The sequence below is a fragment of the Orcinus orca genome, chromosome 6 (assembly GCF_937001465.1).
Source record: "Orcinus orca chromosome 6, mOrcOrc1.1, whole genome shotgun sequence".
Taxonomy (NCBI): Eukaryota; Metazoa; Chordata; class Mammalia; order Artiodactyla; family Delphinidae; genus Orcinus; species Orcinus orca.
The window spans coordinates 67,415,177-67,442,443 of NC_064564.1; the positions used below are offsets into that span (position 1 = coordinate 67,415,177).

At 41.0% G+C, this 27,267-nt stretch overlaps 1 protein-coding gene across 3 annotated transcripts in view; it reads left to right on the plus strand.

The window, feature by feature from the left end:
- Positions 1–26,556, plus strand: part of LOC101269532 (histone-arginine methyltransferase CARM1-like) — a 272,045-nt gene extending 245,489 nt beyond the window's left edge. The window contains exons 12-13 of one of the 3 annotated variants that reach the window (XM_033417338.2): positions 13,457–13,546; positions 22,798–26,556. In XM_033417338.2, the coding sequence (XP_033273229.1) occupies positions 13,457–13,546; positions 22,798–22,831 (124 nt within the window). In that variant the 3' untranslated portion in view covers positions 22,832–26,556. Of the gene's footprint in view, positions 1–13,456; positions 13,551–22,797 lie in introns of those variants that run through there. The other 2 variants (XR_004480189.2, XM_033417340.2) reach the window with 2 other exon arrangements.
- The last annotated feature ends 711 nt before the right edge of the window (positions 26,557–27,267 follow it).

Below are 27,267 nucleotides of genomic sequence, written 5' to 3' on the forward strand. Positions count from 1 at the left end.
GGAGACAGTGTGACTGCAAAGGAATAATAACATCCTGATTGTGGTGGCAGTATTTACATAAATCTATACATGTGTTCAAATTCACAGAACTGTACAGCAAAAAGGGGGGCGGCAGTCAACTGTACTGTATAATTTAAAATATAAAATAAATAAGATATTGATTCAGAGGCCTATTCCACAATTAATATAAAGCTATGTTAGAAATAAGACAAATAAGTTCTGGGTATTTAAGGTACAGCATGGTGGTTATAGTTAATAATACTGTATTATATACTTGAAAGTTGCTAAGAGAGTAGATCTTCAATGTTCTCACAAGAAAAAAAGAAATGGTAATTATGTGAAATGATGGAGGTGTTGGCTAATGCTATGGTGGGAATCATTTTGGAATATGTAAGAGTATCAAATCAATGTGCTGTTTACCTTAAACTTACACAACGTTATATCTCAATTATGTCTCAATAAAGCCCCCCCCAAAAGAAATTTTAAAAAGTTGCATAGCCTAATCTACACCCTTTGGATCTGGCCTGGAAGCAGCTCAAAATGCCTCCACCTGTGCTCATATCCAGCCCACATTCCTCCATCCAGGCCGGAGGAAATGTGAACCAACCTTTATTGAATGTGATTCCAGATGAGCTTAACCTCTAGTTTCACCCTCATTGCCCAGTCCAATAACACTGCCACAAAGGGAAATGAAAGTAATTGGACACAGCTATTACTATTCTTTTGTGAAACTATGATATATCTCTAGTTTTCATAACTTTCTATCTCCTTAAATGGCTGTTTAATTTTTTAATAGATAATATAGTTACACTGTACACAACAGAAATGTACAAAAAGGCTTACAGTGGGCTTCCCTGGTGGCGCAGTGGTTGAGAGTCCGCCTGCCAATGCAGGGGACACGGGTTCGTGCCCCGGTCCGGGAAGATCCCACATGCCGCGGAGCGGCTGGGCCCGTGAGCCACGGCCGCTGAGCCTGCGCATCCGGAGCCTATGCTCCGCAACGGGAGAGGCCACAGTGGTGAGACGCCTGCGTACCGCCAAAAAAAAAAAAGGCTTACAGTGAAAAGTCTTCATCCCGGTGCCAGACCCCATTCATTCCTCTCCTCCTGCTCCAGCGTGAAAACACCGTTAACTGTTCCTTGTGTCTCTCTTAGAGTTTCATTTTGGATATACAGTTAGAAAATACTGTACTTGTAGGAATACTTTTCCCTCTGTTTTTATACCTAAATGGCAGCATTCTATACCTGTTTGCTACATCTTAATTTTCTCACTTAACAATACATCTCGAATACATTTCCATATCAGTACACTGAGATCGTTCTCTTCCTCTGCCTTGAGTTACGGTATTTGTGCATCATTGTCCTTCATAAACATTATCACTTCCTTCATGGAGGTAAGGGCTTCATTGCAGTTTTAAAAATTTGTAACAAAATATTTGCTCACATTTTTCAATTTGTGCCATCATTTATCTACTGTGTGTTTTTTTAGCTGTTAGTAAAATTTCTACTCTTTTTCTGCTTTTTTTCTAACAACATCTTTGTATTAATGTTATGGTTGTTCATCAGCCAATTAGTGAGACTTTTCTGGACAGCAATTTACAAGAAAGAAGTTCCTATGGTGGGGAGAAATGTGACCGTCTTCATGCTGTCGTTCTCAACTCACACTTTCTCTCCTTCTGTGCTGCTACAGAGTCATACTGCTTCCTGCAAATATGGCTCCTCTTGTGATTCTTTATATAATTCTTTATGTTCCAGTTCCACGAGAATTTCTGCCCAGTAGCCTTGCTCACCCCAATTCCTGCACATCATGTTACAAGAAATAAAGCTTTTGTGTTCCAGAAAATGTATCTGCAGGTAGTGTATTTGTGTAAGTACCTTCTGAGATGTGCTGGCCCTGGACTGTCTTGCCCCTCTTTGCACTTCTGTACTTTTTCCCATACAGCTTACAATCAATCTCAAGTGCTTTTGCAGCCCTTACACCTAAGTTGGAGATGGCAGATATATCTTTCTCCCAGTTTTACAGAACATGTGGTCTGTGGTCTGCAGTATCTTTCTATTCTCCTTGTTTGGGGAGTGCTTCTAGGAGGAAAAGTGAGAAATACTAACTTATACCCAGTTCTTCCTGGAAGTCACCACTTTATTCCTAAATCCTTATACATCACCTGTTTAATGACTAGTTATTTAAAAAGTGCTAAGGAGCAGTAACCAGCATCTGCCTGGAGTTTTGGACTTTGCCTTTTCTGCTTTGTGCAAACCAGGATAACGTTCATTTGCTTTCAAATATTTATATTTTAAGGTATCTCAGGGTGTAATTAGGTGAGTGAATTTAAGTCATCTTCTTCTCCCGCTCCTTTTTTCTAACGTATCTTGGGTTTCATCCTTATCAGTCATATTTTTCTACCCTCCCTTCCTTCATTCCCCCAATAGGCAAGAAGAAAGGAAAGCAAACCATGTTCACACCCCTGCCTCATGACTCCCAGGGCTCCCTCCTACAGCCCTCTACACTTTCATCATGGCGCCTTTGTTATGTTGCTGTTATTTGTCTATATGTGAGCTCCCACAAAAGAGGGCCTGAGTCGTATTCTATGGTGCCCCTCCTCACTTAATACATTCCAGAGATTCAGCAGTGGTGTGGAGTGACTACCGGAATGATGGGGTCATATGCTGATGATTCCTCTATGATTAAAAATGTAGCCCAGCACAACTGAAAGAAGATGCGGAGATACCATGGGCATGCAGTGCTTTTGCAGGAGGAAGAAAGGGAGGAAGTTCTGTATCTTATTAGACCAGCGTAGTGTAGTGAAAGAGACTTGTGTAGTGAAAGAGACTAGGTTTTGGAGTCTGGATGTGTAGTGAAAGAGACTAGGTTTTGGAGTCTGGATGTAGCCCGGTTCTGTCCAGTCTCTTTTCCATACTGGTTGCTACTTGAGTGATCTTGGGCAAGTTAATGAATCTCTGTTAACACCCCAGTTTCCTTACATCATCATCTATAAAGTAGAATGTATAATAATTGTCTCACTAGGATTTTGCAGATATTAAGGGAGAAAACATAGTATAGTAATTAACACGTATGTCCACAGTAAACATTAGCTCCCTTTCCTCTTCCCTTCCTCTCTTTCTTACTCTCATTGTATCTCATCAGATTTTTTTTGTCTTAAAATTGTTTTCCTTGGTATTTTCTGCAAACCGCAGCACTTCCTTAATGGCAGGGTTTTCACACTATTTTTTAAGTAAGGGGCTGCCTCTTTGTTCTGCCTTAGATTGGACCTCCCCTTCCCTTATCATCAAATATTCTTTTAAACTCTGACCTCCTGGGAGAACTCCCTGGGCAACCACACCAGTGTGACAATGACTGCCCTTTTCTTCCCTGCCAGGAACATTTATGATTGTATTGGTAGCATTTTACTTCTGACAGCCTCCCATCATTCTTGAGTTGTCATTCATTTTATTGCTCTGGACAGTAAAAGAGAACATCTCTTTTTTATGCAGTTTATGAAATTTATATCCCTAAAGTTCAAAGAAATGGTCTCCAAAGTTGATTATGCGCACCTATGAGTAATATCACTTTATGCATGTGTTCCCCAAGTACACTAACATTTCTCTTTTAATTATGTGAATGTGGGCTTCCCTCGTGGCACAGTGGCTGAGAATCCGCCTGCCAATGCAGGGGACACGGGTTCGAGCCCTGGTCCAGGAAGATCCCACATGCCATGGAGCAACTAAGCCCGTGCGCCACAACTACTGAGCCTGCGCTCTGGAGCCCACAAGCCACAACTACTGAGCCTGAGTGCTGCGACTGCTGAAGCCCGTGCGCCTAGAGCCTGTGCTCCGCAACAAGAGAAGCCACCGCAAGGAGAAGCCCACGCACCGCAACAAAGAGTAGCCCCGGCTGGCCACAACTGGAGGGGGCCCGCACACAGCAACGAAGACCCAGCGCAGCCAAAAATAAAATAAATATATATAGAAAAAGCTTTAATTATGTGAATGTACTACAGTAATAATAGTAGAAAATACAAAACCAAGTGCTATAGATAGACCTAAAAGGATGTATATATATGTGTGTGTGTGTATATATATATATATATATATATACACACTATATATATACACACAGGCATAGATAGGTCTGTGTACATATACACATACAGAAATTCATACAGTGTGCATTTTATAAGACACAAAAATAAAACTAAAAAGAATTTAAAAAATCAATATGGCTTATCGCTGGATCTAGCTCAGCTGCTTATCCTGTGCCAAAATGTTTTGAAACAAAATTTAAAAATTTTGGATCCCTAGCGAAGGTCTGCTGTGCTCAGGTGTGCTGCCAGAGAAGTTGGTTTGCAGAGACTTTGGTGAGATGCGTGGTTTATAAAACTAGAAGACGTGCTGACCGAAGAATAAACACTTTGGAAGCTTCAAGTGCTGCTGCTATAATGCTCAGCATGAAACTGCTTCACCTTGGACTTCAGCGAAGACAAAACCTCTCACAAGGTATGGATTCAGACAGCTGTAGCGGAAAGAATTCTAGGGGGAAACTATTGTGCACACTTAGGTGCAGTGAAGGAACAAATCTGAACTTTTCACTGACCGCACTGAGCCATGGCAGGACATGAAGCTCTTTTTTCCTTCCATTAGGGAGATAGGACTTTGATGAGGGGTAAAGAAGAGGAGTGGGTTGTAAAAAGTATAAAGTGGCAATATTATCATATTTAGTATATGAAAAAGAGCCCTGCTGAAGACCCCGCAGCAAGAACATACTGATTGTTCTTCCGAATCACAGCAGGAACCGTCCAGTTCTTAGTTGCGACCAATCTGACTCTGCGCATCCACAGACACACACATGTGAAAATACTTCCGAGTGCTCAGTTTATGCTCTAAGTTCTACATTAATTACTTCAGTATTGTTAATAAGGTGTCTTCTGTTTCGTGAAATGTGTTGGTGTGTCCCTCCCTGACTTGTTTGCCAGGCTGATCTGTCAGCCTTTCTACGATGCCAGCAAAGGTTGCCCCTTCCTGAGGAGCTCACTGTTTCAATGTCTAGTTCTCAAGTCTGCCTTCAGGTATCGCAAATGCTGTGAACTACTGGATGTGGGTATCATGGAAGAGACATTTTAAAACAAACAAAAATTTCCAAGTCAGATGAGTTGAAATGAAATAGGATCAAAGGACATTTTTAAAAATATATGGCTATGGAGGGGCGGAGTCAAGACGGCCTACTAGGAGGACGCGGAGTTTGCATCTCCTCACAACTAGGGCACCTACCAGGCACCAGTGGGGGACCACGGGCACCTAAGGGGACAGGAGGAACCCCCAGCGACCGGGTAGGATGTGGGGCATGGGGGGAGTGAAGGGGGAGAATAAGTGGAGGCAGGACAGGACTGGCGCCCCTGAGGGGCGGCTGGGGGAGGGGAAGGGATCCCACGCCCCAAGGGGGAAATTGGGGAACCATTGGGAGGGCAGAGGATCAAAATGGAGTGTGGCCAGGTTTCCCCTGCCCACTTGGGTACCCAGGAACCTGCTGACATCCTAGGCCTGATCCTCTGCCCACCCAGGTCCCCTCCAGCCCTGCAGGTCCTGAGGGAGTGGGAGGGAAGGAAGGGGGAGCAGAAGTAAAGGCTGGACTATGGGACTGGCACCCCTGATGGGCAGCTGGGGGAAGGGAGGAGTTCCTACACCCAGCGGGACCACCCATGGTTAGGGGTCCAGCGGGGACAGGGGAGACCGTGGGGGAGACGGTGGGGGCAGTGCGTGGAGGAATGGAAGGGAACACGACCAGTGCTTTTCCTGTCCACATAGGCACTGGGGAGCTTGTTGGGGTCCTGGGCCTAACCCTCTGCCCTCGGAGCATCCCTCCTGCTGCGCAGAACACAAGCTCCACCCCTACACCCCACCCAGGGCCCCACCTCTACACTCTGAGATCCCCTCCAACGCGCTGGACCTAAACCCCACCCACACACCCTCACACAGGGCCCTACCTCCAAACTCCAGAACTCCACATTCCAGAGGCCCTCCTCTCCATGTGCTGCTTCTCGCCTTCCACACAGGTCCTAAGCAGAGGGCCCGCCCCATGCTTGAACGTCACCTCGCCTAGGTCCTGCCCCACCCTAAACCCCACCCCTGCCTAAGTTCCACCCCCACCTAAACTCTGCCCCCATAGGCAAGGATTTTTTTTTTCTTTTTTTCTCTTTTAGATTGGGGTTCTGTTTTACCTTGTTGATTCATTGTTGTTGATTGTTTTATATTTTTATTTTTCCTAATCTTCTATTTTTCTCATTTTATTCTTTATACTTTGTTATTCTCTCCTTTTGGCTTGTCCCACCCCCCTCCCCTTTTTTATTTTATGTGTTCTGGTTTTATTTTACCTTGTTGCAGTTGTTTCAATTATAGTTTTATTTTTCCTAATATATTTCTTATCTTTTTGAATTTATTTTGTTTTTTATTCTTTGATATTGTACTGCTCCTTTTTTATTCTTTCTTTCTTTCTTTATTCTTTTTTTTTTTTTTTTTAACCACACTACGAAACTTGTGGGATCTTGGTTTCCAGGCCAAAGGTCAGGCCTGAGCTCCTGTGATGGGAGCTCAGAGTCCAAACTGCTGGACTAACAGAGAACCTCAGACCCCATGGAATATCTATCAGAGTGAAGCCACCCAGTGGTCCTCATCTCAGCACCAAGACCCGGCTGTATCCAAAGCCTGCAACTTCCAGTGCTGGATGTCTTAGGCCAAACAAGCAGTAAGACAAGAATATAGCACCACCCATCAAAAAAAAAAAAAAAAAAAAAAGACAACAAAATGTATTACAGATGAAGAAGCAAGGTAAAAACCTACAAGACCAAATAAATGAAGACGAAATGGGCAACCTACCTGAAAAATAATTCAGAGTAAAGACGATCCAAAATTCAGAAATAGAATGGAGAAAATACAAGAAATATTTAACAAGGATCTAGAAGAAGTAAAGAGCAAACAAACAGTGATAAACAACACAATTACTGAAATCAAAAATACTCTAGAAGGAATCAATAACAGAATAACTGAGGCAGAAGAATGGATAAGTGAGCTAGAAGATAAAATGGTGGACGTAACTGCCAGGGAGAAGAATAAAGAAAAATGAATGAAAAGAATTGAGGACAGTCACAGAGACCTCTGGGACAACATTAAACGCACCAACATTCAAATTATATGAGTCCCAGAAGAAGAAGAGAAAAAGAAAGGGTCTGAGAAAATATTTGATGAGATTATAGTCGAAAACTTCCCTAATGTGGGAAAGGAAATAGTCAATCAAGTCCAGGAAGCACAGAGAGTCTTATACAGGATAAACCCAAAGAGAAACATGCAGAGACACATATTAATCAAACTATCAAAAATTAAATAGAAAAAATATTAGAAGTAGCAAGGGAAAAGCCACAAATAATATATAAGGGAATCCCCATAAGGTTAACAGCCGATTTTTCAGCAGAAACTCTGCAAGCCAGAAGGGAGTGGCAGGACATATTTAAAGTGATGAAATGGAAAAACCTACAGTGAAGATTACTCTACCCAGCAAGGATCTCATTCAGATTTGATGGAGAAATTAAAACCCTTACAGATAAGCAAAAGTTAAGAGAATTCAGCACCACCAAACCAGCTTTACAACAAATGCTAAAGGAACTCTTCCAGGCAGGAAACACAAGAGAAGGAAAAGGCCTACAAAAACAAACTCAAAACAATCAAGGAAATGGTAATAGGAGCATACATATTGATAATTACCTTAAATGTAAATGGATTAAATGCCCCAACCAAAAGACATAGACTGGCTGAATGGATACAAAAACAAGACCTGTACATATGCTGTCTACAAGAGACCCACTTCAGACCTAGGGACACATACAGACTGAAAGTGAGGGGATGGAAAAAGATATTTGATGCAAATGGAAATCAAAAGAAAGCTGGAGTAACAATTCTCATATCAGACAAAATAGACTTTAAAATAAAGACTATTACAAGAGGCAAAGAAGGACACTACAGAATGAGCAAGGGATCAATCCAAGAAGAAGATATAACAATTGTAAATATTTATGCCCCCAACATAGGAGCACCTCAATACATAAGGCAAGTGCTAACAGGCATAAAAGGAGAAATCAACAGTAACATAATAGTAATAGGGGATTTTAACACCCCACTTTCCAAAATGAAAATAAATAAGGACACACGAGCTTTAAATGACACATTAAACAAGATGGACTTAATTGATATCTATAGGACATTCTATCCAAAAACAACAGAATAGACTTTCTTCTCAAGTGCTCATGGAACATTTTCCAGGTTAGACCATATCCTGGGTCAGAAATGAAGCTTTGGTTAATTTAAGAAAATTGAAATCGTATCAAGTACCTTTTCCGACCACAGTGCTATGAGACTAGATATGAATACAGGAAAAAATCTGTAAAAAATACAAACACATGGAGGCTAAACAATACGCTACTAAATAACTGAGAGATCACTGAAGAAATCAAAGAGGATATCAAAAAATACCTAGAAACAAATGACAATGAAAACACGACAACCCTAAACTATGGGATGCAGCAAAGCAGTTCTAAGAGAGAAGTTTATAGCAATACGATCCTACCTTAAGAAACGAGAAACATCTCAAACAAACAACCTAACCTTACACCTAAAGCAATTAGTGAAAGTAGAACAAAAAAACCCCCACAAAGTTAGCAGAAGGAAAGAAATCATAAAGATCGGATCAGATTAAATGAAAAAGAAATGAAGGAAACAATAGCAAAGATCAATAAAACTAAAAGCTGTTTCTTTGAGAAGATAAAATAACCTGATAAACCATTAGCCACATTCATCAAGAAAAAAAGGGAGAAGACTCAACTCAACAGAATTAGAAATGAAAAAAGAGAAGTAACAACTGACACTGCAGAAATACAGAGAATCGTGAGAGATTACTACAAGCAACTCTATGCCAATAAAATGGGCAACCTGGAAGAAATGGACAAATTCTTAGAAAAGCACAACCTTATGAGACTGATCCAGGAAGAAAGAGAAAATATAAACAGACCAATCACAAGCATTGAAACTGAAACTGTGATTAAAAATCTTCCAACAAACAAAAGCCCAGGACCAGATGTCTTCGCAGGCAAAATCTGTCAGACATTTAGAGAAGAGGTAACATCTATCCTCTCAAACTCTTCCAAAATACAGCAGAGGAAGGAACACCCTCCAACTCATTCTACAAAGTTACCATCACCCTGATGCCAAAGACAGACAAAGATGTCACAAAAAAAGAAAACTACAGGCCAGTATCACTGATGAACATAGATACATAAATCCTCACCAAAATACTAGCAAACAGAATCCAGCCGCACGTTAAAAGGATCATACACCGTGATCAAGTGGGGTTTATCCCAGGAATGCAAGGATTCTTCACAATATGCAAATCAATCAGTGTGATACACCATATTAACGACTTCAAGGATAAATACCATATGATCATCTCAATAGATGCAGAAAAAGCTTTTCACAAAATTCAACACCTGTTTATGACAAAAACTCTCCAGAAAGTAGGCATAGAGGGAACCTACCTCAACATAATAAAAGCCATATATGACAAACCCATAGCCAACATCGTTCTCAATGGTGAAATACTGAAACCATTTCCTCTAAGATCAGGAACAAGACAAGGTTGCCCACTCTCACCACTCTTATTCAACATAGTTATGGAAGTTTTAGCCACAGTGATCAGACAAGAAAAAGAAATAAAAGGAATCAAAATTGGAAAAGAAGAAGTAAAAGTGTCACTGTTTGCAGATGACATGATACTATACATAGGGAATCCTAAAGATGCTACCAGAAAAGTACTAGACCTAATTAATGAATATGGTAGAGTAGCGGGATACAAAATAAATGCACAGAAATCTCTTGCATTCCTATACACTAATGATGAAAAAATCTGAAAAAGAAATTAAGGAAACACTCCCATTCACCATTGAAACAAAAAGAATAAAATACCTAGGAATAAACCTACCTAAGGAGACAAAAGACTTGTATGCAGAAAAGTATAAGACACCAGTGAAAGAAATTAAAGATGATACAAACAGATGGAGAGAGATACCATGTTCTTGGATTGGAAGAATCAACATTGTGAAAATTACTATACAAAGCAATCTACAGATTCAGTGCAATCCCTATCAAACTACCAATGTCATTTTTCACAGAACTAGAACAAAATATTTCACAACTTATATGGAAACACAAAAGACCCTGAATAGCCAAAGCAATCTTGAGAAAGAAAAACGGAGCTGGAGGAATCAGGCTCCTGGCCTTCAGACTATACAACAAAGCTACAGTATTCAAGACAGTATGGTACTGGCACAAAAACAGAAATATAGATCAATGGAACAGGATAGAAAGCCCAGAGATAAACCTACGCGCATATGGTCACCTTATCTTTGATAAAGGAGGCAAGAATATACAATGGAGAAAAGACAGCCTCTTCAATAAGTGGTGCTGGGAAAACTGCACAGCTACATGTAAAAGAATGAAATTAGAACACTTCCTAACACCATACAGAAAAATAACCTCAAAAAGTATTAAAGACCTAAATGTAAGGCCAGACACTATCAAACTCTTAGAGGAAAACATAGGCGGAACACTGTATGACATAAATCACAGCAAGATCCTTTTTGACCCACCTCCTAGAGTAATGGAAATAGAAACAAAAGTAAACAAATGAGACCTAATCAAACTTAAAAGCTTTTGCACAGCAAAGGAATCCATAAACAAGACAAAAAGTCATCCCTCAGAATGGGAGAAAATATTTGCAAATGAAGCAACTGACAAAGGATTAATCTCCAAAATATACAAGCAGCTCATGCAGCTCAATATCTAAAAAACAAACAACCCAATCCAAAAAATGGGCAGAAGACCTAAACAGACATTCCTCCAAGGAAGATATACAGATTGCCAACAAACACATGAAAAGATGCTCAACATCACTAATCATTAGAGAAATGCAAATCAAAACTACAATGAGGTATCACCTCACACCCGTCAGAATGGAATCACCCAACAATCTACAAACAATAAATGCTGGAGAGGGTGTGGAGAAAACAGAATCCTCTTGCACTGTTGGTGGGAATGTAAATTCATATAGCCACTCTGAAGAACATTATGAAGGTTACTTTAAAAACTAAAAGTAGAACTACCATATGACCCAGCAGTCCCACTGTTGACCGTATACCCAGAGAAAACCATAATTCAAAGAGAGTCATGTACCACAATGTTCATTGCAGCACTATTTACAGTAGCCAGGACATGGAAGCAACCTAAGTGTCCATCGACAATGAATGGATAAAGAAGATGTGGCACATGTGTACAATAGAATATTACTCAGTCATAAAAAAACGATATTGAGTTATTTGTAGTGACGTAGATGGACCTAGAGATTGTCATACAGAGTGAAGTAAGTCAGAAAGAGAAAAACCAATACCATATGCTAACACATACATATGGTATCTAAAAAATAAATCTGATGAATCTAGGGACTCTACAGGAATAAAGACGCAGACCTAGAGAATGGACTTGAGGACATAGGGAGGGGGAAGGGTAAGCTGGGACGAACTGAGAGAGTGGGATGGACATATATACACTACCAAATGTAAAATAGATAGCTAGTGGGAAGAAGCCACATAGCACTGGGAGATCAGCTCAGTGCTTTGTGTCCACCTAAAGGGGTGGGATAGGGAGGGTGGGAGGGAGATGCAAGAGGGAGGGGATATGGGGATCTACGTATGCATATAGCTGATTCACTTTGTAATACAGCAGAAACTAACACAACATTGTAAAGCAATTATACTCCAAGTAAGATGTTTAAAAATATAAAAAAGCCCACAGAAATGAGTGCTTAAAAATATATATATGGCTATGTCTTCCTCTTATTTTGTTTGTCCTCAATAAAATCTAGACCTTGAGTTACCGGCTTCACAGAATCTGACCTTATATTTAAACCTACCCAGGCCACTATTGGGAATGATAGGGAGGGATTTATATCACTCACTAATTTCTGGAATTTAAAAAAGAAGCCTGGTTATCAAGGAAATTCAAATTAAAATAATAATATTTTAATCCCAAACATTTAAATATTAAGAATTGGAAAAAGTATAATGAAATTAGTAGTTTTTTGCTTTGTAGGTGAGGAGGTAATTTGGTACACTTTCTGGAAGATATTTTAGCAGTAGGTCTTGAGAGCCTTAAATATGTTTTATATGCTTTAGCCTGGTGAGTCTACCTCTAAGAATTTATCCCAAGCAAGATAATCCTAGATAGTACGTAAAGATGTATTACAGGAATGTCTTTTGCAGAGAATTTCTGTCATAAAACCAGATTTTTGTTACCATAAGTAATAATATATTATTATAAAAACATAAATATTTAACAATGAGAAATTGCTAAATGAATTGTACTAAACCCACAAAATGGTATTGACAAATACATTGTTGAGAATTATAGGATAAATGCTAACGTTAAATAAAATAAGGAGGTAAGGACTATTTAAGCAATTTAAGCATGATTTTGCTTAAATTTTATATTTATAAATGTAGGGAAAATTACATAGAAGGGAAATATTCTGCAATGCTAGTTGAAGGAATCTTTGTCTAATGACATTATGGATTATTCTATTTCTATTTTTCCTTATTTTTCTACAGTGAGTATGTCACCGTTTTATAACCAAAAGAAATACATATGTTCTTGAGAATGACTAATAAAAATCCCACAAACATAGCCCCTTCAGATTAGTCATCAAGGATATAGCATATTACCTGTTATTATTAGCCGCTTCTCACTGTAATTGCTTGAGGCTTCGTCTGGGGTCTCTTAAAATCAATCACATTTGTTGGCTGTTTTACGTCAGTTTGAGGTTTTAGCTTAGCCAATTCTCGCATGATTAAGATTGTTTTGGTACATCAGTGGTGACCCATAAAGGGTCTCTGTTACTTAAAGCCATTTCTGCCATTGATATTGATAAAGCTTTTTTTTTTAAATACTTTAATCAACCAGAAATACCATTACCTTTGTAATATTTAAACCAAGAAATTATAGCTATCAGACTCTTGTAATAAACAGTTTGCAAGCAAACAAGCCTTCAATTACCTCTACCAATATTAATCATATCCAAATAAACAGATACAGAAACGTATAAGATGCCAAACACATGCTCTTAAAACCCGCGTGAAGTAGGTATGCATAGGTGATACCCAGGACTTCCCTGGTGGTCCAGTGGTTAAGACTCCACGCTTCCACTGCAGGGGGCATGGGTTTAATCCCTGGTCAGCAAACTAGGATCCCACATGCCACATGGTGCACTCAAAAAAGTAGAAAAAAAAGGAAAAAAGAAGGTGCCCTAAATATATGTGACTGGCTAACACCAGCCTTGTGAGTTGATATGTTGGTTTTCTTTTTCTGCCTTACAGACAGAGCTATGACATTCAGATCGTGGCGCTGGTAAACCAGACAGGCTTGAGGTCTGGGAACACCCTCGATTTAAAGAATCCTTTCTTTAGGTAAGAAATGCCCTCATCCATTTGACACCTATGTATATAGGATCTCAATTGACCATATGACTAGGTAAAGAGGTTTAGAATAATTCCATCTTTCCTAAGAGGAGAAAAAGCATCTGTTCTTCTCTAAGGAGACTTGGATCCCGATATGGAGTTGAGTGTTTTATGTTCCATTAAATAGAAATCTATATAGAACAGTCTGATCCTGATACAGCGCCGGAGAGTCCTACAAAGTGAATTCTCCTTACAGCTGTGTGACCTCAGGTAAAGTCACTTTCCTTCTGGCATTCAGTTTTCTCATCTGCAAAATGTAGAGTTTAAAGATGATCTTCTTTGCCCTTCATTCACTATGGGATGATTTTACGTAGCGGTTATTCCAATACACCTAAAACAGGAGTCCATTTAAAGTAGATTTTTTTTGATGTTTTTTGAGAGCATGTAAGTCAGGACATAATTTTCTTGGGCAGCTGTGCAGATTTTGTCTGATACGAAGAACTTGCCACAGTGGGTTGGATCCAACAAATGTTTGTGGAAAATCTCCCCATTTGCATAACTATTCAGTATGAGCCAATTAAATATCCACTCATGAAATCAGCCACACAAAACCACGGGACAGTCACTCTTGACCTTCTTAATAGAAAGTGACTTTTCTCTCATATTTTAATGTCTCCCCAAGGCTTTAATTCAAGGCATCGTGTCTGTATAGTATTAAAAAGCTTAAAGAAAAGAGGAAACTCAGGAAACCACACCAAGAATTCTTTGGCCAAGATGGGAGAATGAAATGTTGACCTTGAAGCAGGGGAGGCGAGGCTGTAATTGTATATGTTGTATGTAGGCTGTCACACACGGTGTGACTCTTTGAAACCTATTGCCAGTTAGGGATATGGATCTGTCTCGAATTCCGAGGGAACAGAGAAGTCCTCACTCCCATCCCTTTGCACAGTCCTGCCATGTTAAGGAAAGAGCACAGGTTTCGGGCTCGGAGAGAACAGGCTGACTACTCACCAGTACTATTGAACCTGCCTAGCCCTCAGTTTTCTCATCTGTAAGATGGGATAAACAGCATACCTCACCAGGCGATTGCAAGGATCTATAACATGTCCAAGCACGTAGTAGTTCACATAACTGGTGCTCAATAAATGCCACTTTCTTTTCTTCCTGTTCTCGGCTCACCAGCTCTCTCTCTGAGTAAATAGATGTGGATTTGTAGTTCATTCCAAACAGAATCATTTGGGTTTTGGAAAAGCAAATGAATTCTTGTAGGGTTTCAGAAAACCCACTTTTGAATGAAAGAACCACATAAGCTAGTAACTCTGAGTCCCCCTTCCACTTCATCACACAAGACCAAGGTTTGAACCAGGAAACCACGGAGAGAGGGCCCAGGCCTTGGCCAGCCCCTGCTTCGCACAAAGACATAAACACAGTAGCCACAGGTCAAAGTGAGAGTGTCAAAGTTCTGCTGATGCCTAAGATGGCTACAGCCCTGTCAAACAGATGGACAGTGGAGCAAGGGGCAGATACCTTTCCTTTTCCCCTTTTCCCTCACTCAGCAGCAAGTCTGATTCATGTATTTAATTAAGCAAATGAGGTGCTTGAAAATGTAACTTCCCTGGGGATCACAGGTCTTGAGTATATTTCTTCACCATCCCTTCCTGATGTCTAGGCCTCGGTATCCTCAATGGAGATGTGGGCTAACTGACAGAATTTTTGACGAGTACTTGGTATATAGTAGGTGCTTAGTTAAATGTCCAACAGTGTTAATACCCTTCTCCTCCTCCCCCACATGCAACTCCAGTTTGCTATTGCAGCAACCGAGAAGCAGCAGCCCAAGGGGGAGAGAGAGAGAGAGAGAGAGAGAGAGAGAGAGAGAGAGGGAGTGAGAGAGAGAGAGAGAGAGAGAGAGAGAGAGAGAGAGAGAGAGTGTGTGTGTGTGTGTGTGTGTGTGTGTGTGTGTGTGTGTGTGTTGTATGTGTGTATTTGGGAGAATTAAAATAAATGGCATTACCCAGAGGAACAATTGGTAATACAGCCTCAGAATAACTTTCTCTCCATTTTTTTTTTATTCCGCCCATTTTTAGGGCACAGTAGGCCCTACTGACACACAAAAGCAAAAGATTCATTTTGGGGTTTGGGCAGATCCCCAATACCGTCTGGCCACCAGTGACATGCTAAAAACATGTCAAGATCAACAAATTAATTGCTGAACACATGAGCATCCACCATTACACATAATGTGAAAGTTTCTCTTTCTCCTTGGGCAGTGTCGGGGGGACTTTTATTTTGACTATTAATTATTTTAAAGTAATTTGAAAATAAAAGAAGAGCTAACAGCTGTTCCTAAAAGTGAGCAAAGGCACAAAACTACTCTATCAGGGAGGGAAAGTTCTCCGGTAACATAATAGATCTTCCAAGAACTGTGAGATTAGTCCTTCATCATTAGGGTCCCACACAGTCTGTCCCAGGACCTGGCTGGGCCACTCACTGTGTTGGGCTGTGGAAATGCGGCTGTGACCAGGGCAGGTGCAGCCCCTGTCTCCATGAAGGTCTCATTGTAGTGGGAGGGAAGTGGGCATTAAATAGCTATCTGCATAATTAATTATATCATCATTACCGCAATAAGTGACACGCAGGAGAAGTAGAGGTCACCAAGAGAGCGTTAATCCATAAAACCACCACCACGGGTGCCCCAAACCCAGAAACAGCTGAAGCTGCTTCAGAGCACCAGGAGAGAGAGCTCTGAGGTACTGTTGCCAAGTCCCACTAAGGAAAGCTGGGTCCCACTAAGGACCCAAAGTTTCCTGTTGAAACTTGAGACCTTAATCAAGTTTGCTCACTTCTGAGAAGCCTCCCAAGCCCGAGGCTGGCTGAGATGCCCCTTGCACATCACTCAAAGAGCCCTGTGCAAATAACCACTTTTAGGGTACCTGGGTGACTCTGTCTCAATTATTATTTTATTTGTCTGCAACGCCACATGCCTTGAACACAAGATTTTGCCTACTGCCGTTTATAATGCAGTGTAATGCAGTATGTAGCACATTAGGTGCTAGATAAACACTTGATGAATGAGTGAATGAATGTGGCCCCATGGAGCTCCTGATGGCTCCTAATAGAACTGTGACCAAGATGCCATGGCCCAAAGAGCATTTCATCTTCCATGCTCACACCACAAGCCAAGCCTCTGTTCTACTCATGGCTTCTCACAAAACAATTTGACCCTTCTTCCCCCAAAATACTAAGTTCCCTTGATTTCCTCAAGTTAAATATTGGTTTCCTTTGTGCTTTTTTTCAACCAGTTTATTAAGTAATTATTGTGTGCCAGGCACTCTTCTCAGTGCTGGGGTATAAGAGAGAATGAGATAGGTACAAACTCCCTGGTCTCATGGTTTGATGTCTCCCAACAGACATCAGGAAAGTAAGCAAATAAATAAGATAATTTCAGATAGTGGTAACCTCTGAAAAAGATAAACAGAGTAATGTCTACCTGATTTCAAGAATTACAAGAAAGCTACAGTAATCACGGCAGTGCAGTACTGATGAATGGATGGCATGTAGATGAATGGAAAGAAATAGAGATCAGAAACGGACCGAAACGTATATGTCAATCGATTTTCAACAAAGTTGCAAAGGCAACTCAATGGAGAAGTGATAGTCTTTCAAAAGTGGTGCTGGAATGATTGGGTATCAGTATGCCATTAAAAAAAAAAAAAAAAAAAAACTTCCTCCCATATCTCACACCATCTCTAAAAATTAACTCAAAAGGGATCATAGATTAAAATGTAAAGCATAGAAGAAAATTTTTGTGACCTTGGATTAGACAGTAATTTCATAGATATGGCACCAGAAACAATTCATGAAAAGAAAAAAATGATAAACTGTCCTTTATCAAAATTAAAAATGAATGAAAAGATAAGTCACAAACTGGGTGAAAATATTTGGAAATCATTTATCTGGAAAAAAAACTAGTATCCAGAATATAAAAAGAAGGTGTGATGCAGTATTCTCAAAAATAATAAGAAAAATAATAAGAAAATAATGATTTTTTTAAAGAGCAAAAGATTGGAACAGGTACCTTATCAAAGAAGGTATAATAGCAAATAAGCACATGAAAAGATGGTCAACATCATTGGTCATTAGGGAAAGTGCACATTATAACCATAATGACATACCATTACACACCTATTAGAATGACTAAAATAAAAATCTTGACCATACCAGGTGCTGAGGAATTCGTGGAGCTCCTGGAACTTTCATTCATTGCTGGTCGGAATACAAAATGGTACAGCCACTTTGGAAAACAGTTGAATAGTTTCTTCTGTCATTAAAAATTCACTTACCATATCACCCAGCCATCCCACTCCTGGGTATTTACACAAGTGAAATGAAAACTATATTTGAATGTTTATTGTATCTTTATTTATAGTCACAAAAAATTGGAAATAGATGGAATGTCTTTCAAATGGAGAATGAATAACATCCATACAACGGAATAATTTTCAGCAGTCAGAAGAAATGTAGTACTGATACATGTAAAATACAGCTGCATCTCAACTACATTATGCTACGTGAAAAAAAGCCAGACCTAAAAGACTGCATACTATGTGACTCCATTTCTGTGACATTCTGGCAAAGGGAACATTGTAGATACAGGAAACAGATCAGAGCTGGGGTTGGGAGAGGGTTGACTAAAAAGGGGGTATGGGAACATGGTGCAGGGCGATGGAATTTTTCTAGGTCTTGATTGTAGTCGTGGCAGTATGTCTTTATGTGTTTGTCAAAACTTGCAGACCTGGACACTAAAAAGGGTGAACTTTACTGTATCTGTAAAAATACTTTAGTTATATAAAAACTTACAAGAATGAAAAAGGGATAGCAGAAAACAAATGAACAGAGTGATGTGCTGGACAGTGGCAAGGCCAGGGATCGGGGGTGGGTGTTATTTACGTGGGGTGATCTTCTAGGCCTTTCCAAAGAGGTAGCCACAGAGCGAAGACATAAATGTCAGGAAGGAACCAGCCTGGGCAGACATGCCCGCAGAGCCTTCTACAGGAAAGCAGGAAGGGCAAAGCCCTGAGGCAAAACGAGCCTATTGAATAGCAAGAAAAGAGAGAAATAAGCTGCTTAGTCTTTGCTGTAAACCTATAAAAAAAAGCAAAAAGTCTTTCAGTGAACAAAAATCTGGATCCTCGTCTCAGATCTGAATTTAGGCTATGCATAATCAAACTCACTAAATATAGTGGGTAAATACAGATCTAAGGCTGCCCATAAAAACTCCAGGAAACAGCATGGAGCAGGAAGAAGGAAGTAAGAGGGGGCAGGGAGGGAAGGAGGGGATGTGAACGTACAACCGGCTTGCCTGTAGCTTTGGATCTGGTGGAATTTAATTACTCAGTGTCATAGAATCACCTTCTCTGTTTCAGGTTTGCTTAGAAGATAGTGACAAGCCAAGCCATAAGTAAATGAAGGCCCGAGAAGTCCCTTGACATGCAAGTTAATCCTTTATGTTTACATGCATTCTAAATTTTACAAGGATGTTTAGGTTTATTTAAATTCCTTTTTTCCACCTTACCTTTAAAATGTGCATCCTTATTTGACTGACAAATCTATTTCTTGGTGCTTCTTTACCTGGACTGGTCCTTAACAGCTTTCTGCATGTAGCCGAAGAATGATTTTCTTTTCTGTTTTTTTTTGGTTTTTTTTTTATAGTAAAGCCAACAGCATTGCTTTAATTTTTGAAGTATTTAAAAAAGAAATTGAACAAAATCCTACCTCATGTTTATAATGTATGCGTACGTATGACATGACATTAGAGCATGTGAGGGGTGATCTATTTGCAATTTTAATCTGTTCTTGCAAATATTTTCAGTAAATATCTAGTGCCTAGCTCAGCGATGTGTTAAAGAATTTTTGCTTTATTCAGGTCATGGAATAATATGATGTCAGGAATGTTCCTCATTGGCAATATTTGATGACTCTGTGTGTAGTTAAGAAAATAAAGATGGAACCTTTGTCAGTCCTCTTAGGTTTACAATAAAAATGTACAGTGTGAGACACCAGTGAGGCCTCTCCTTTACGTTAAGACATTTGTTGTATGTCACACTTCAAATGGTGATGAAAGATGATCTTTCTAAAGAGCGGGTTTTCCCCTGGCTTAACAACCCTTATAAAAATGGATGTCACGTCAGCACCACAGTCTAATGAAGCCCAAGAGGCAACCTGCTCACTCTGTGGGGGAACCTGGGATAAAGAGCAGTTACATATTCTCATCAGTCAGCCGGTCACCCACAGCCGTCAGCTTTCCACTCCGGTGCTTTCACTCCTTCTGGCAGCTCAGTTTGAAATAGCCTTCTCCTTCTATCCATTCCAACAGTCCTACTCCCAAGACTGCAAGGCTTCCTTGCAACTCACCCTCACCAGCGTGCCTCTCTAAAAGTACCCTTTCCTACCTTTAATGTGTCTCCCTTCTTGAACGAACCCTTTCATGCAGCATTTTATCACTTCCTACCATAAACACACACATCTTTCTCTTCTATTAACTGGTTCTTTGTGGGTTGGATCAGAGAGCGATTCACTTTTTAATTTTCCACAATGCCTAACAGTACACCCAGTGCATGGAAGGTGCTCAATAAATGCATTAGTAAAATAAATAAATCTATCCTGAAGTTAAGAGTAATTAGAATAATGGAATTGGGCCTGACAGTGTCCTATTTTTTTTAATCAATATTTTTTTATTGAAGTATAGTTGGTTTACAGTGTTGTATTAATTTATGCTGTACAGCAAAGTGATTCAGTTATACATATATATATACATTTAAAAATATTTTTTCCATTATGGTTTATCATAAGATATTGAATATAGTTCTCTGTGCTATACAGTAGGACCTTTTTGTTTATCCATCCCATATATAATAGCTTACATCTGCTGACCCCAACCTCCCACTCCATCCCTCCCCCAGCCCCCTCCCCCTTGGCAACCACAAGTCTGTTCTCTATGTCCATGGTTCTGTTTCTGTTTCATAGATAGGTTCATTTGTGTCATATTTTAGATTTCACATATTACCGATTTCATATGGTATTTGTTTTTCTCTTTCTGACTTCACTTAGTATGATAATCTCTAGTTGCATCCTTGTTGCTGCAAATAGCATTATTTTGTTGTTTTTTATGGCTGAGTAGTATTCCATTGTATATATGTAATACCACATCTTCTTTATCCATTCACGTATTGATGGACATTTAGATTTTTCCATGTCTTGGCTATTGTGAATAGTGCTGCTATGAACACAGGGGTGCGTGTATCTTTATGAATTATAGTTTTGTCTGGATATATGCCCAGGAGTGGGATTGCTGGATCATATGGTAGTTCTATTTTTAGTTCTTTAAGGAACCTCCATACTGTTCCCCATAGTGGCTGTTCCAACTTACATTCCCACCAACAGTGCAGGAGGGTTCCCTTTTCTTCACGCCCTCTCCAGCATTTGTTATTTGTAGACTTTTTAATGATGGCCATTCTGACCAGTGTGAGGTGGTACCTCCTTTTAGTTTTGATTTACATTTCTCTAATAATTAGCAATGTTGAACATCTTTTCGTGTGCTTATTGGCCATCTGTATGTCTTCTTTGGAGAAATGTCTATTTAGGTCTTCTGTCCACTTCTTGATTGGGTTGTTTTTGTTGTTGTTACTGTCGAGTTATATGAGCTGTTTGTATATTCTGGAAACTAAGCCCTTGTTGGTCACATCATTTGCAAATATTTTCTCCCATTTGGTTGCTCGTCTCTTCATTTTGTTTATGGTTTCCTTTGCTGTGCAAAAGCTTGTAAGTTTGATTAGGTCTATTTGTTTATTTTTGTTTGTATTTCTATTGCCTTGGGAGACTGACCTAAGAAAACATTGGTACAATTTATGAGGCCTGACAGTGTTCTAATTGCTTTTCAAGAAACTGTAAACCCTGGATTACAGAAACACAATATGGCTGCTGCCGCTGCCACTGCCTCCACCCACACCCGGGGCAGACATTCATAATCAATCCCCACACTCTTTCCCACCGAAGCCTGATGTGACCTCACAGTCCTTCTCAGCCTGACGCCCTAGGAAGCCATTATCTATCTATAGATGTGGACACAAGAGATGAAACCCATGACTTTCAATGATTCAAAACATTGATATTATTTCCCAATCTTTGAACAGTCCTGAAGATCTATAATATTATGAATTTATAATTTATAATTTGTGCTGAAGCACAAATTTGATAACAGATACCTGCTACAAGGGTGGATGATAGGGAGGGTCTTTTTGTCAATAACTCAGAGGATGCACCTCCATGTCATCAATAACTATCCCAAGGTATTCCTTAAAAATCGTTTGTCATCATCTTCACCCTATTTTTAGAAATTTAAGTGAGCTCTTAGTGTTACTAAACAAATGATGTAGAGTAGAGCTTACTTTAATGGAGGAATCTAGTAACTTTACTACTTATTCTCGTCCTATATCTTATAGAATTATTAAGAATCAAAGGGAATTACTTATTAAGTGTTAATTTACTGTGTTTTGTGGGGAAATTACATTACCATATTACTTACAAATTTGAAAGTGACCTTACAGCCTGTCCCCTGTGAATATCAAGAGTAGATTCTGAATTTAGGGAAACCTCGGAGACCTCAGTCTTTCATGAAGCCATCACATCGTAATTAAGACAAGGCCAGAGCCCTGGGGAGTCATGGCAAGTTGGTCAGGAGCTGATGTCAGGAGCTGCTCTGAGGTAGCCCGCATCTCAGGAAGTGCAACCAGGACAACTGTGGGACTTAGAGGTCGCACAGGCTGAGGAGCTCCAGGACACACACCAGGCAGTGGCTGTAGAGGTTAAATTGTGCCTTTGACTGCCAGTAAAATGAGGCGCTGACTGAAAATAAACAGTAACTTTATCATATCACAGAACAGAAAGCCCAGAGGTAGAGTGGACTCCAGGATTGGTGACTCAGTGGCTTGGTGTTTTCACCAAGGACTGAGGTTCTTCCCTCCTTTGGCTCTGCCATCCTCCCTCACGGGTCAGCCCCCTTAAGAGGCACAAGGAGACCATGAAAGTTACAGGAGTCACATCTACACACACCGATGTCCAGGGTCATAAGAAGCGGCTGTCACTTCTGGTGTCGCCTCTTAAAGGTATGCTGGTTATATCACTTATATAACACTTATTATGTACCAGGCACTCTTCTAAGCACTTTACAAACGTAAACTAATTGTGATCCTTACACCCTGTAGGTATGTATTATTATTAACCCCATTGAACAGATGAGGAAATGGAAACAGAAAGGTTAAGTAATTTTCCTGATGACACACAGCTGGTAAGTGGTGGTGCCAGGATTGTAAACCAGGCAGCCCACTCCAGAGTCTGTGCTCTTAACCACAAAGCTCTCCGTACCGCAAAAGAGCTTTTCAGAAGCAACCCACAGACTTGCCTTCATGCTTCCGTGGCCAGACGTGAGTCACATGCCCACCTCTAAACCAGTCAGTGACAAGAGACATGGGATTACTACAGAGGGGCTAAACTGAACAAGATTTATCTCTGAGCTGGAGATGGACTCAGCCTGAAAAAAAGTAGGGTTCCATTCCCCAAGAAGGGGAATGGACATAAGGCAAGGAACCACTGTCACCTGCTTATGAGGGGCTGCCTACAAACAGTCCAGCTGCACTACTGATTCCATTTCCTCTGCACTTATAAGGTAAGACGGTGTATTATACCGTAGTCATCCACACACGTACGTCTCCCTCTTCCCACTTGCTTGCAAGCACTCCGAAGATAGGAACAAATCTTACAAATCTGCATATTCCCCACAGGGCCTGGCATAGGGCCTGGCTCATAGAAAGTGTTCAAGAAACGTTTGTTCATTATAATTGAATTTTCATTCTCAAGTCTACTTAATTGGAGAGGTCAACAGTTGGCCATGCTCAAGGCAGGCCGGTAATGCATTTTCACATTGATCTAGCAATCAAATAAATTCTGAGAAACTTCCCTTGCCATGCAAAATAGCATGAAATCACACATTAACATAGGTCAATACAAAAGCCTAAACTTATTAAATTGTTAGTGTCTTGCACTCAGCACCCTTGGAAGTAACATTAATGTCACATTTTATTGTGACTTGACAGTTCTACTATATTTAACGAAACACATCAGAGCGCCATAGACAGAGCAGGCTTCATAATTTGTACCACTCAGTGCAAAAAAAAAGATGCAGAGACCCAGCCTGGGTAGATGAGTCCGTCTCCCCTTTCATGAGCTTATTGTTCCAAACCACGGTGGACAGGTGACCCCGCAAGAGACTGTGACTTCCCAGTACTGAGACTGAGAGTGGGTGCGAGGGCCCCGCGGATCTGCAGACTGAGCTCAGTCCCTGAACAGGAACTAGCATTTCTCTTCCCCACCTCTGGAAACAGCTGGACACATGCCTGATTCCAGCTCTACCCTCCTGGGGGCAGAGTGTAACAGTAGAACTCAGGCCACCCTGCCTGGTTGCTACTGTAGTCAAAGGGGCCGGGGCAGGGAGGGCGAAGCCCGCCAGAGCCTGGGGCTTAGTGGATGGATCCCAAAGAGGCAGTGGGAAGGCGGGACCCCCTGTGAGCCGAAGCTACCAGCCCCGGGCGTGTGCTCTGTAGTCCCAGCACACTCCACTGACAAAAGCACAAATTCAAAGATAAAAGTATTAAGGATCTCAGGACAGCAACTACAGAGCGTTAAACCACAGGACCCTGTGCAACTGCACTTATCACACGCCCTGGCCACAGAGGTGAGCTGTAGTGCCTTGCTTAAATGTGAATATCCATCTATGGAGAAGAGAGACGCCCTTTTAAGTCGTGCTGTTATACAAAAGCTGGTTGAATGCATGAGCTTATCTCAGGGGATGGGGAAGAAATTAGACAATGAAGAGAGTAACTGCTCTCTGTACAAGTGTTCAGCCCGGATTCCGTTCAGTGGCTCCTCTCCTGATGTATGCCATGGTGACCTTGGACTTTACCCTGTAGACAGGGAACCAGGAGCCATTCCACGTTTTTTAAGTGGAGGAGTGACATAATCAGATTTGTCTCAAACATGGGTTTCTTTGGGGGCAGTGTGGAGGAGGAATTCAGCTGACCCTTGGCAGCCAGATCGACCACGTTCTACATCAGTTAGTACTGAAAGTAATATAACAGCACCATGGTTACAGGTGAGGGCTCTTTAGTTAGAGTATAGCTGGATTCAAATCCTGGTTCTGTCACTTACTAGATATATAAACTTGACCAGTCACCTGCCTTCTCTGAGATGCAATTTCCTTATCTGCTAAAATGAAGTAATAGCAATAGGGTTCTTGGGAGGGTTGATGCAGTGATATACATAAAGCATTTAACACAGTGCCTGCATCATTAAATATAGCTATTATCCTATTTTATTGCCGTAGGAAATAGATTCTTATTGGTTTCTCTTCACAGCTCCATGTTGATACCCTTTCTAAAACTTCTGTGCTTCCATTTATAAGAGGAAAAGGGGCACATGCCTGACCACCCCCATCTGCCACTCTGTCTCCCCTCTGGAACCTATAATTCCTTGGGGCAGGAGGAGTGACTGTTACTTCCCCTGCTTTATAACCGTATTCCTCTACCTTAGGATAGCAGTCTCAAGATCTAGCTCTCCAATGTGGAGTAGCATCTTATCTCCTTACAGAAGGAACTCTTGTCTGGGTCACTTTCATATGAAAGGAATTTAGAAAATTCCACCTTCTGTTCATAACCTAATTTTAAACATATTGTGGCTAAAGAAGTCATCTCATTCATTTACTCATGCCTTCATTCATTCACCCTCTTGCCCTGGATCAAAAAGTCTATGTAAAAGACGAACTAAAGGGTGATGACTTAAGGAAGAAATAAAAATAGATTAGTTTAATATTTGCAGTATATTGTTTCCATTAAAAACAAAATCCATCAGTGTTATATTAATATAAGTGAAGTCATATGGAAATCCCATTTATCTGTAACTCACTAGAAGAGAGATCATTTGGGGGACACAACAAAAGCAGTTCTACCTCAGGAGCACCAGAGGCGACTGGCACTGTTTCCCAGGTATTAGGAAATACCTAGAAATTAGAATGGAAGAATGTGTTTATCAAAACAAACACTCCAGGGCCATGTTCTTTCAAAAATGGAGACGTTAAACACCACGCGCTTTAGCATCGGGCACACGAGGTTTGCATGTGCGTGGAGACTGGCAATTTTAGGTTTTGCAATTTGGCAAAACCTGTGGGCAGTCGGAATTGCCTTGCCAGGTCCCCTGAGTGATGCTACAAATGAGGAGCAGGTGTGTTGACCTCCTTGGCCCTGATGGTCAGTGAGAGAAGTCGGTGCTGGGCTAGGGCAGGAAATGGAGATGCGGGTGGTCTCTGGGTGCTACTCCTCAAACTTTAGTGTGCATATGAGTCTCCTGGAGAGCTTGTTAAGATGCAGAATCTGATTCAATAGATCTGGGGGGGTGACTTGAGATTCTTTATTTCTAACGCACTCCCCAGCGATGCCAGTACTGCTGGCCACGCTTTGAGTAGTGAGGGAGCGTACTCCAGTGGGTGGCTCTGTGCCAAGGTAGCTTTTGCTGCTGGTCCTGTTCTCACCTGGTGCTTCAGTATTTGTACATTTCTATGTTGTGCATCAAGCTGGTAACTGGGTCTCTTTCGTTCTTACTCAGTTGTTAACAAATATCTGCAGAGTACTTACTATTGCAGAGATAATGGCAATTTGAAGGTTTGAAGCAGAGGGGTGATGGGACGGGATTTATCCCATGTACTGGTTCACTTTGGCTGCTTTTGATAAACAGTATGTGGGCAAGAATGGAAACAGGGAAATCCATTAGGAAGCTGTTTCCATAGAACAAATGAGCGTTGAGGAGTTAGGGCAAGGTTTTTGGTGGTGAAGATGCTGAGAAGTGACCAGATTTAGGATCTATTTTGGAGACAGTAGAAACAGAACTTGCCAATAGATTGGCTGTCAGTAGGAGACGAAAAGAAGAATCAAGGTCACCTCCCAGGTGTTTGGTCTGAGTGACAAAGGGCTACTTACTAAGATGGAGAAGACTAGGGGAGGGGCAGGTTTGGGAGGGGAAATCAAGAGTTGTGTTGTGGGCATGTTGGGGTTGAGATGGCCGCTTGTGTCGGAGGAGAGTTGAGAGCAGGCAGTTAGATGTGTGCATCTGGAACTCAGGGGGAGCCCAGTCTGGAGGTAGGGGCGGGAGAGCCACAGAGCATGCAGGTGGGAATTAAAGCACAGGCTTGGATGAGGTCCCCTGGGAGACAGCGTAGAGAAGAGAAGAGAGCCCAGAGCAGAGAACTCTAACGTTGAAAAGTTGGAGAGAGTAGAAAGGGTCTGCCAGAGAGTCTGAGCAGTTTGCCCAGTAGAGTAGGAGGAACGAGCGACAGAACAAAAGAAGAAATTGCTTCAAGGACGAGGGGTGAACAATTTGCGTCAAATGTGGCCATGAGGTCAAATATGATATGGGAACAGACTTAGCCCTTGGGACAAATAACATGGAAGTTATCAATGGCCATGATAAGAGCCATTTCAGGGGTGAAGAGTGAAGGGGAGGATGACAAAGTGGGCAAAGTGTATCTAGACAGCTCTTCCCAGGAGTCATGATGTGAAGAATAGCAGAGACATGGGGTGAGAGCTGGGTGCCTCTATCTGAATCTCTGCCTTGACAGCATGTATGTAGCA